General features: G+C 34.7%; 2 protein-coding genes across 3 annotated transcripts; one reads left to right on the top strand and one right to left on the bottom strand.

Moving 5' to 3' along the window:
- The first annotated feature begins 3,338 nt into the window (after positions 1–3,338).
- On the top strand, positions 3,339–6,337 carry LOC115714396 (vicilin-like seed storage protein At2g18540). Of its 2 annotated transcripts, XM_061114909.1 has the most exons (6): positions 3,339–3,714; positions 3,813–3,991; positions 4,077–4,157; positions 4,255–4,587; positions 4,716–5,339; positions 5,421–6,337. In XM_061114909.1, exons 1-6 carry the CDS (start codon positions 3,384–3,386, stop codon positions 6,144–6,146), a joined length of 2,274 nt encoding a protein of 757 aa, XP_060970892.1. In that variant the 5' UTR covers positions 3,339–3,383; the 3' UTR covers positions 6,147–6,337. The 2 variants fall into 2 exon arrangements, with proteins under 2 accessions (XP_060970892.1, XP_030498944.2); XM_030643084.2 differs by having other exon boundaries at positions 4,716–6,337.
- Positions 6,338–6,703: 366 nt separating this feature from the next.
- Positions 6,704–9,734, bottom strand: LOC115714422 (probable protein phosphatase 2C 80). Its single transcript, XM_030643124.2, has 5 exons — positions 9,556–9,734; positions 8,648–9,322; positions 8,099–8,423; positions 7,482–7,631; positions 6,704–7,168 (listed from the first exon to the last, which is right to left on the bottom strand). The coding sequence occupies exons 2-5, from the start codon at positions 9,175–9,177 to the stop codon at positions 6,872–6,874; spliced, it is 1,302 nt and encodes a 433-aa protein (XP_030498984.2). The 5' UTR covers positions 9,178–9,322; positions 9,556–9,734; the 3' UTR covers positions 6,704–6,871.
- Positions 9,735–10,113: the final 379 nt, after the last annotated feature.

The following is a 10,113-nucleotide window of genomic DNA, read 5'->3' on the forward strand; positions in this document are numbered from 1 at the left end:
TAGGAGTTTCTATGTAAAATTTCGTAAAAATGTAAAAAAAAAATATTACAATATTAATATTAAACTATTATTTGAATCTTGCTGCTAAGATTAATTTGTAATCTATTAATTGGAATGAATTAAGGTGGCATTTGGTAATACTTTTTTAATTAATTTTCTGTTTTTAAAATTGAAAAGTAAAAATATTTTTCAAAAACATGTTCTATAAAACTGTTTTCACTTTGTTAATTTTTTAATTGAGAATCAAAATTTTAAAAATTAAAAAAAAAATTACTTTCAATATTTTTTTAAACAATTTTTTTTCTCTTAATCAATATTTTAGACTCCGACTAGACCCGAACCCAAATCCCCCCTCGGCCTCGGCACTGAACCCGGTCTCGGACTTGAACCCAAATCCGATCTTAGACCTAGACCCGACTTAAATAAAATCAAAAAATAAAAATAAAAATGAACTTTACAAAGCACACTTTTATTTTCTGTTTTTTCAAATTAAAAAACAAAACTGGTTACAGAATGCATTTTTGTTTTTTAATAAGAAAATTTTTAAAAACAAAAATTTTACTTTCTTTTTATTATTAAAAAATTAAAAAATAAAAGTGTTACCATACGATACCTATATATTTAACAATTGAAATATTTAGGTTTAATAATCTAGAATTATCAAATGGTTTAGTAAACATTTCATGTACATAATGAATATAGAATTTATATGGTTCCTATCAAAAACTTATATATATTGACTAAATTCAGATTTTTTTTTTTTGATAATAAGCTAGAAATGATTCAATTCACTTATAATAGTCAACAAAATATATTTGATTTTCATATTCAAGGAATTCAGTTTTGGGAGTTGTGAGGAAAATATAGTGACATATGAGACCACACTTGCATTGGACTTGATAGATTATTCCCCTACAAATATATAGAAGAATCCAAATGTTACACAACAACTTCATTCCACCTTATATCTCTTCTTCTTATTACCACAAAACTCTTCGCATATATTGTACTTGAAGATCACCATTGTTTTTTTTTTTCTTTTTCTTTTCTTCCTATTTTATTGTTTCACATTAATATAATTATATTATATTTTCTTTTACATTTTTAATTTTCCTAAACATATTTCAATATATATACCTTTAGCTTGGTTGGGGTGGAAAACCCGTGAAGCTAATGCTTGAAGGAATATTTTTGTGATTGTTGTTCCAATGCTGGTGTATTATTTTTTAGGACCCGAAATATGGCTTTTTGGAACAAGTTTCAAGAGTTGGGTTATAGTGGCCCAACTGTTCAAGAACAAAACTCAATAAAGGAATCAAAACAAGAACAAATAAGTAATCAAAAACAGAAAATAAAGGAAGAACAAACACAACAATTACGAGGTTCGAACAAGAGTGATGATAAATCATTCTTGCCTAGTCCTCGGCTGCTGGATGAATAGGAGAGAACATTGTACACAGCTTGTTGTACAAACTCGACATGCAAAGCTTCTTTACAACATGAACTCACTTGTAATAATGGTGACGTGTACTTGTGACAATGGTGATTCAACACACATCATGTCATTAACATTCCTCTTCTTCTCTTTTCTTTTCTCTCTGAAGAACTCTCTCTATTTCTCTCTCTAGATTCTAGGATTGTGTTACAAATGACTCTTAAGATTTGGCTTTAAATAGCCTTTGGTTCAGCTCATGTACTAACTATCATAACTCACAATTAGTTTCATCTAGGTAGTTAGTTGTCTTGACATGCGGCCAAATCATCTACCTTGGTCATATGTCAAGTCTTTGCCTTGTTGAGTAGTCCTAATCTTAGTAATCTAAGTATGTTTAGCAAGTTAGAGGAACATATTGTATTATAGTTCCTCCAAATAAAAAGATCTCCAAAATTATTCTTGAAAATTTATTTGTCTCCCGAAAAGTATGTTCTCGAACAACTAACCTGTCCATTTGGAAGAAGTCTCATGGAATGATAGTTGACATCTAGAAGAGAGTTCCCAAATGACTATCATGTCCACTCCGGGTGTAGACTTCAGGATAGCTAATCCTCCTCTAGAAGGGAGTCCCGGATGGCTAGTTGTTCCTCTTAAAAGGGAGTCCCAGATAGTTGACTCCAACTAGTTCTTTCTTATCTGGGAAACTCCTTCAGTGAGTGCTTTGGTCCGTGTTTTCGAAAGCCCTCATATACGCTCCTGAATGCACTCTTACTTATATATGATGAAATGGAGATCTCGCTCAAAGGAGAGTTAGTTAAGTTAGTTAAGTTGGTTATTGCCTAACTAACTAAACTACCTCACTTCTTGCAACTACCAACTTTTAGATCTTGATCCTAAGCCTATAAATACCACTAATACCTATCATTTACACATACAACGATCAGATTGAGTTGAGAGAGAGAGAGAGTAAAAAAAAAGACTGAGAGCTAGAGAGAGAAATGTACATAGAAAAGAGAGAGAATATTGGAGTTGGATTTTGTATGAAGAATTTTTTGTAGATGAAGAAGAATCTTGGGTAAAAGTGTGAGAGTTGAAATACTTTGAGAGAACTCATCAAAGAATCGTTCTTGACTGTATTATATTTGTTCTTGCTCAATTAATAAAGAGGATTTGGAGATGTTCCAGAACTTATGGGTGTCAGGTTATGGCACGGACTCGCCTAATTAGGCGATGCGATATATGGGTGTCAGGTTATGGCACGGGCTCGCCTAATTAAGCGATGCGATATATGGGTGCCAAGTTATGACACGAGTTCGCTTAATTAAGCAATACAATATATGAGTGCTAGATTATCAACATTTAATTCTTGCAAATATAAATTTTTAATTCAACTCATTTCGAACAAATACAAATTTTTACAAATTGAATTAGATCTTGTAGAGTTAATCATGTTAAATATTTTATGAACACCATATATAAAAGATTCTTAAGTCATTCAATGCCAATCCAAAATAGACAGCTCAAGTTTCAAAATATCATTTACATTTCTACCTCACAAAAACTAATTTACATTTCAGATCAAAGCTCACAAAAACTAATTTACATTTCTACCTAATCATTTGGAAAAAAATCATTATTATTACCCTAAAACTTAAAAACAATGTATTGCACTGCAAAAAATAACATTATTTCAAGATATATATTATCACCAACAACACAAAGTTTGAAAATAATTGGCCTTTTATTACTATGTATACAAGTTCGAAATATGAGGAGCCAAGAGGGACTGCCACGACTTACAATGAACATGCCACGTGTCACCTTAAACCAACACGTGTATTCACTTCTTCTGATTTTTTCCTCTGTTTCCAAAATCAAAAGCTTATATACTATATCCATATCAGTAATTATTACATCACTTGAACAAGTTCAAAAACAACTCCTAAAAATGTCAATCAAACCTTTGATTAAACACCTCTCATTGACCTTACTCATCATCTTCTTCTTTCTTCTGACTTTGCATGTAGGCTCAGCCAGGGGAAGAGATTTTGGTTGTGAAGATGAAGATTTCTCAGGTTGTAGTGGTGGTGGTTTTGCTCCTTTGGTGAAGAAAGGGCATAGGAAGGTATTAGTTGAAAATGAATATGGTCAAATCTCAGCCATTGAAATCTGTGATGGGATTAAAGGACCTTACAATATCCACTTCTTTACTTTGGAGCCTAATTCCTTGCTTCTTCCAGCTCTTCTCCATGCTCAGATGGTGTTTTATGTTCACACAGGTTCTTCTTTTGTCGTACTATTCTCTTATATATTTATGTAAATATATGTATGAAAATGGAAAAGAAAAGAGTAAATAAATTGTGGGTTTTGTTTTTAGGAAGTGGAAGTTTGAGTTGGGTTAATGAAGAAGAGAACAGAAGTGTGAATTTGAAGAGAGGAGACATATTCAGACTTGACCCTGGTTCTGTATTTTATGTACAAAGTGACTTAGAGACTAAACGTGAAAGCCTAAGGATTTATGCCATCTTTCCCAATTCAGATGATGAGGACTCAATTGTATGAACTCTCTCTCTCTCTCTCTCTCTCTCTCTCTCTCTCTCTCTCTGGTTTGGTTTTTCTAAAACTAGACACTAAAAAACAGGAGCCATCAATTGGGGCATATTCAACCATTAGGAACTTGGTCAGTGGCTTTGACAAGATAACACTTCAGCAAGCTTTCCAGGTACCAACCAACCCCATTCAATTAACTTAGTAAGTATTGTATATGATTCTACAAAGCTATTTAGAGTAAGTAATATGTATAATCATTATCTTTATAGGCTTCTGAAGAATTAATAGAATCAATAACAAGTGCAACTGAAATACAACCAATAGTTCATGCCATCTCAACAGAGAAAGAAAGAAAGAAAAAAGGCTTATGGGAAATTGAAGCTAGATTCCTAAAAGCCTTTATTGGAGGAAAAGAAGAGACGATGATGATATCAATGAACAAGAAGAAGAAGAAACAACAAGAAACAAAAGCCTTTAATATCCTTGAAGCAAAACCTGATTTTGAGAACTGCAACGGTAGGAGTCTTACAGTTACAAGGAAAAAAGCTGGTCATCTTTTAAAGGGTACCAACATTGGCCTCTTTATGGTAAATTTGACCAAGGTTAGTGTTCAAAAACCATCTCTTTTTCAACTTAGCTAATAAGCTAAGCTAGGTGTTCAGAATGTTGTGATTTTGAATTGTGCCTAATGAATTAGTTTTTTGTTTGATGTGATTAAAAACACAAAAAGGGTTCAATGATGGGGCCTCACTGGAATCCAAGAGCAACTGAGATTGCAGTGGTGTTGAAAGGAGAAGGAATGGTTCGAGTGGTTTGTTCAAGCAAGAAAAGTATAGGGAAATCAGAGTGCAAAAACATGAGGTTTAGGGTCAAGGAAGGTGATGTTTTTGCTGTGCCCAAGTTCCACCCCATGGCTCAGATGTCATTCAACAATGATTCATTTATTTTCATGGGGTTTAGCACAGCAAGAAAGAACAATCATCCTCAGTTTTTGGCAGGGAAGCAGTCAGTCCTACAATCCCTTGACAGAGATGTTTTGGCATTGTCCTTTAATGTTGGGAATTCGACCATTGACCAACTTTTGGCTCCACAGGGTGATTCCATCATACTTGATTGTACTTCTTGTGCTGAGGAAGAGGAAAGAATGATGAAGGAAGAAATTGAGAAAGAAAAAGAAGAAGAAGAAAGGAGGAAGAGGGAGGAGGAAGCTAAGAAGAGAGAGGAAGAAGAGGAAAAAAGAAGGGAGGAGGAAGAGGAGAGAAAGAAAAGAGAGGAAGAGGAGGCAAGGAAGAGGGAGGAAGAGGAGGAGAGGAAGAGAAAAGAAGAAGAGGAAAGGAAGAGGGAGGAAGAGGAGGCAAGAAAGAGGAGGGAGGAAGAAGAGCAAAGGAAGAGAGAAGAAGAAGAAGAGGAGGAAAGGAAGAGGGAGGAAGAGGAGGCAAGAAAGAGGGAGGAAGAAGAGGAAAGGAAGAGAGAAGAAGAAGAAGAGGAGGAAAGGAAGAGAGAGGAAGAGGAGGCAAGAAAGAGGGAGGAAGAAGAGGAAAGGAAGAGAGAAGAGGAGGAGGAAAAGCAAAGGGAGGAAGATGAAGCTAGGAAAAGAGAGGAAGAGGAGGCACGAAAGAGAGAGGAAGAGGAGGCGAGACAGAAGGAGGAAGAAGAGGAAAGAAAGAGAGAAGAAGAAGAGGCAAGACAGAGGGAGGAAGAGAAGGAAAGAAAGAGAGAAGAAGATGAAAGGAAAAGAGAGGAAGAGGAAGAAATAGAAAGGGAGCAAGAGGCGGCTCGGAGAGAAGAAGAAGAAAGACATAGGAAACAAGAGGAAGAGGAAGCAAGAAAAAGAGAAGAAGAAGAGATGGAGAGGGAGCAGGAGGAGGCTGAGAGACACAGAAAACATGAGGAGAAAGAAGAAAGGAGACAAGAGGAAGAGAGACAAAGACAAGAAGAAGAAGAAGAGAGGGAAAGGCAAATAGAGGAAGCTAGAAGGCGACAAGAAGATAGAGAAAAAGAGAGACAAGCAGATAGAGAAACAAAAAAACAACAGCCAGAAAAGGAAGCTGGCAGAGAACCAGAGGATCATGATACAAAAACCACAATGGACAAGAAAGAGAAGCAAGGTGCTGCCGGAGTTGAAAATGGAAAATCTTATCCGAAATTGAGAGCCGTCTGATCCATATGACAGAAGCTGCTTTTACTAGTTTGTTCTGCAAGACTAAACAGTGCAACATAAATAATTGCATCCCTACAGCTCTACTTTTCCTAAGTTTATTGTTGATAGTAAGCTATATGACTATGTTTTAACCCTTATTTATGAGTTTATGTTTATGTTTATCACTGTAATAATAAGTGATTATTTTTCAAGTTTTCTTTGTAACTGAACTTATGCCTACTTAACCAAGCAATTCCTCTGAAGTTATAGAGATCTTATCAAAAACAGCTAAAATTGCAAAAACCAATGACAAATCAAATTGAACTTAAGAAATAAATCGAAGGGCATGTTACAAATTCCATTCACAAGAGACTTGTCTTGAGCTTTGGCACATAAAAATGACAGTTTAAAGTTAAAGTTTTTGTCTTATATTAAAACTGAGAGCTCTGGACAGTTCAAAATTCTTTTTAACTTACCTTTACATGACATAGTCAAGTAAATCACATTCTAAGAGTTGGCACAAAATGAAAACAAAAAAGAACTAAACACAGCTATCAATTCCATCACACGAGACAATATTTAAACAAAAATTGTAGACTAGAAAAAGCCATTACTAATCCTTCTCTTGGTTTCAGGCAAGAAATGTTAAAATGGGCTTTCATGCCCCCACTTGACTTGCCATCATAAAGCAGAAACGAAATATACAAGTGATATGGTATTTGCTACTGTTATCAAAAAGTTTGCTCTCAAGCATTGATTGAACTTGAAATATATGACACAACAACTGTAATGTCGTCAAGCTTACCACCATAATAACGAAACCCAGCTTCTTGAGCAGCTGTTGAGAACGGTGTCTGCCGGGTTTTGTCTAGTGCTCTCTGGCGGGCCAAAGCAGCTATCTTCTGAGCGGTCACCTGAGGTTCTAGGCCAGCTCTTACAGCGTGCACAACAACAGCAGTAACTTCATTATTATACAAGTTGTCAAATAACCCATCAGTTCCGGCAATAATAACGTCCCCCGAAGAAACAGGAATTCTGAAAACCTGAGTATTCAACAAAACAAACGAGAAAATATACTTAGTGCGTGAAAATCCAATTTTCCCAATTACCATTAAATGCATAGAACATGAGTAGCGCAATCACTTAATTCGCAATTTTTTCTAGATATAGCCTCCAGGTGCAAAAATTGGGAATTCTTAGCTTCATAATGAATCAAAGTTCAAAACTTTTCTTTGTGCACAAGTTCTTGAGAGAACATAACATAATTATGTTCAAAGTACTTGAGCTGTTTAAACGTTTGTGCACTCCTTCTTTGGTAGCAGTACTTTAGGGAATTACAATAGCCTAACAACTGACCTGACCAGAGCTCGGTAGGTCACCATCTGTGCCACTCTCTAACTGATATGTAAAGTTGAAACCGTGTTGTTGTACTGGAGATCGAAAAATAGTGCATCCATCTCTAACTACTATGAAACCACTATCTCCCAGGTTAATTGCATGGAGTTCCTGGTGAACAATTAGACAAAAGAACAACATATTACTTATAGTACACGTTCCCTGATTTTTCAAACATAAGGCAAACCATTAAAAATGCACAGAACAAAATAAATTCATGTAGTTTTCATAGCAGGAAAAAGGTTGTCTTATTTCAAAAACTGAAAATCTTCATACACCCTGCCCAAGATTTAGCCACCTAACAAGGAACCATTTCGAAGTATTGCATAGGCTTGGGAGTTGGGATGAGAGACCAAACAGAGAAACGCTATGATGACTCTCTAGCAATTCATTTATAAGATTGGTCAATAAATGATTATTCAATGCATGCAGAGATTGGCAAAGAACATTCTTTTTTTCTTTTTCATTTGCACTTTGTAGTGTGGTAAGTATTAGAAGTTTTTCTAACCTAAGAGATTCTCAGGACAAGAGACAAGAGGCACAATCACTACTAGTGAAATGAAATATCTGTAACAAACCTTGTCTGTGAGTGTAATGATGCAAGCTGTTGAAGAACCCCTTGCTTTTGTACCTGAGTGAGCCTTTTCCAACACTCTGGCTGGGTCAATAGAACCCTTAGGCTCCTCATGAATGGCTGAAACAGAGTTAGACATAAGTTCACGAGCGAACAATCCAGCATTCACGCCAACATCTGCCCAACCACCAACACCATCTGCTACCCCAATAGCTTGTTCATCTACACAAATAAAGTGAGCATCTTCCCCACCCGTGTCTTCCTTATCCGGATGAGGCAGGTAACATGATCCAGAAAGAAGCTTCAAACTTCTGTCTCCAACAAGAGTTCTGAAATCAAACCCACAATAATGAATAGTTCTTTCCTATATAGACATATCTAATACATGAAAATTCAGTAATTCATCTAGATTGCTAAACTCCCACTTATAACTTATTGATATGTTTTCAGAACTAATTCTTGTTTCAATTCACTCCTAACCTTCTCACAAAGAAAATGGCAATGGTCATAAATGAAAACACTGTCAAAGTAAACATAAAGTAAGAGGACATACTGTTCAGGTGAAATGGTAGTATTAGAAAGCTGTTCATCCCGAGAGCCTCCATCAAACGACACATCATGAGCGGCACCAGCTGCGTAGCATGCTAAGGAAGAGGTATGGATATTCCTCAACTGAGGCCCAACAACAACATTGGTGTTGCAATTCTTCCTAGTTACATCAGCAAGAAAGTGGCTACAAGTTAGTTGTTGGCTATTGGACAATTCCATTCTTCTGAAGCTCAGGCTAGCTCTCTGGCAACTACTACGAGTTTTATCATTGAAAAACACTCCGGTAGGTTTTGATAACTCTAATCCATTCCCACAACTTGAGATAACATCATCAACATAAACATCACCAAATAGAGATTTGGAATTAGAAGCAGCCATAGTTTTAGGAGCCTCACCCGGGTGATTTACTAAATTTCTAGAAAACAATTTCCCTCTTCCAAGAATAGAATTTATAGAATTTCGTTTCCCAGATACTGCCTTCTCAAAACCAGAAAACACAGAAAGATTCAGCTTTGAGAGAAAGCTAGATGGCATTTTAGCCTCTTAAGCAAACGACTCTGGATTCAAATAGGAACAAAGAACCTTTTATATTGAAAAGTATATAAAAGTTCATTACTCTCAACACATCTATATACCCAGAAAAGAAAACCCTTTTAATCTTCTTCACCAACCCTCAAACCTGCAAGCAAAACAAATATCAGATATTTATATACATATATATACATGTAAGAAAACGAGTAGAGCTATATTAAGTAAGAAAATAAACTTAGAAAAACAAAAATCCCATTTCGGGATTAACAATAAACATTAATTTTTGAAATCAAAATGCTAACTTTCAATCCTATTTCTTATATATATCCAGAAACAACCTTCCCATTAACATTTGGAGACCCTGAAACGAAAAAGACAAACCTGTTCAAAAAGGAAATGGAGGAAGGAGATTAAGAAGCTCCGAAATATGAGGCGCTATAAGAAAATTTGTGAGCCTCTGAAATTGAGTGGGTTAGGTTCTACTCTTCTGCGTAAGGGTTCACCCACCCAACCAACGAGCTTAAACACGTGGGGTGGGATATCCGAATCCCAATATAATCATTTTGAATTTTGGACGAAATTCTCCTTTCCTTTTATCACAGTTTTTGTAGAGCGTTAAGGGTATTTTGGTAATAATTTTTATTTTATATAGAATTTATGTTTTTAATTATACTAAATTTTCTTAACTTTTTTCTTTTAATTTATATTATTAATAAAAAAATCTATCAAATAAAAATAAATTATATTTTAAATATTATTAAAAAATTTAAAATAAAAATTTATATGAAATTTTTTTAAAAAAAATATATATACATGAATTAAAAAAAATTATTAAAATAAAATTAAAATAAATATTAAAATTAATATAAAAAATATATAAAAAAATTAAAAAAAATATTAAGAATAATTTTTAAAAATTATTTAAATTTACATTTTTTT

The sequence above is a fragment of the Cannabis sativa genome, chromosome 4, assembly GCF_029168945.1.
Source record: "Cannabis sativa cultivar Pink pepper isolate KNU-18-1 chromosome 4, ASM2916894v1, whole genome shotgun sequence".
In the NCBI taxonomy this organism is placed as follows: Eukaryota; Viridiplantae; Streptophyta; class Magnoliopsida; order Rosales; family Cannabaceae; genus Cannabis; species Cannabis sativa.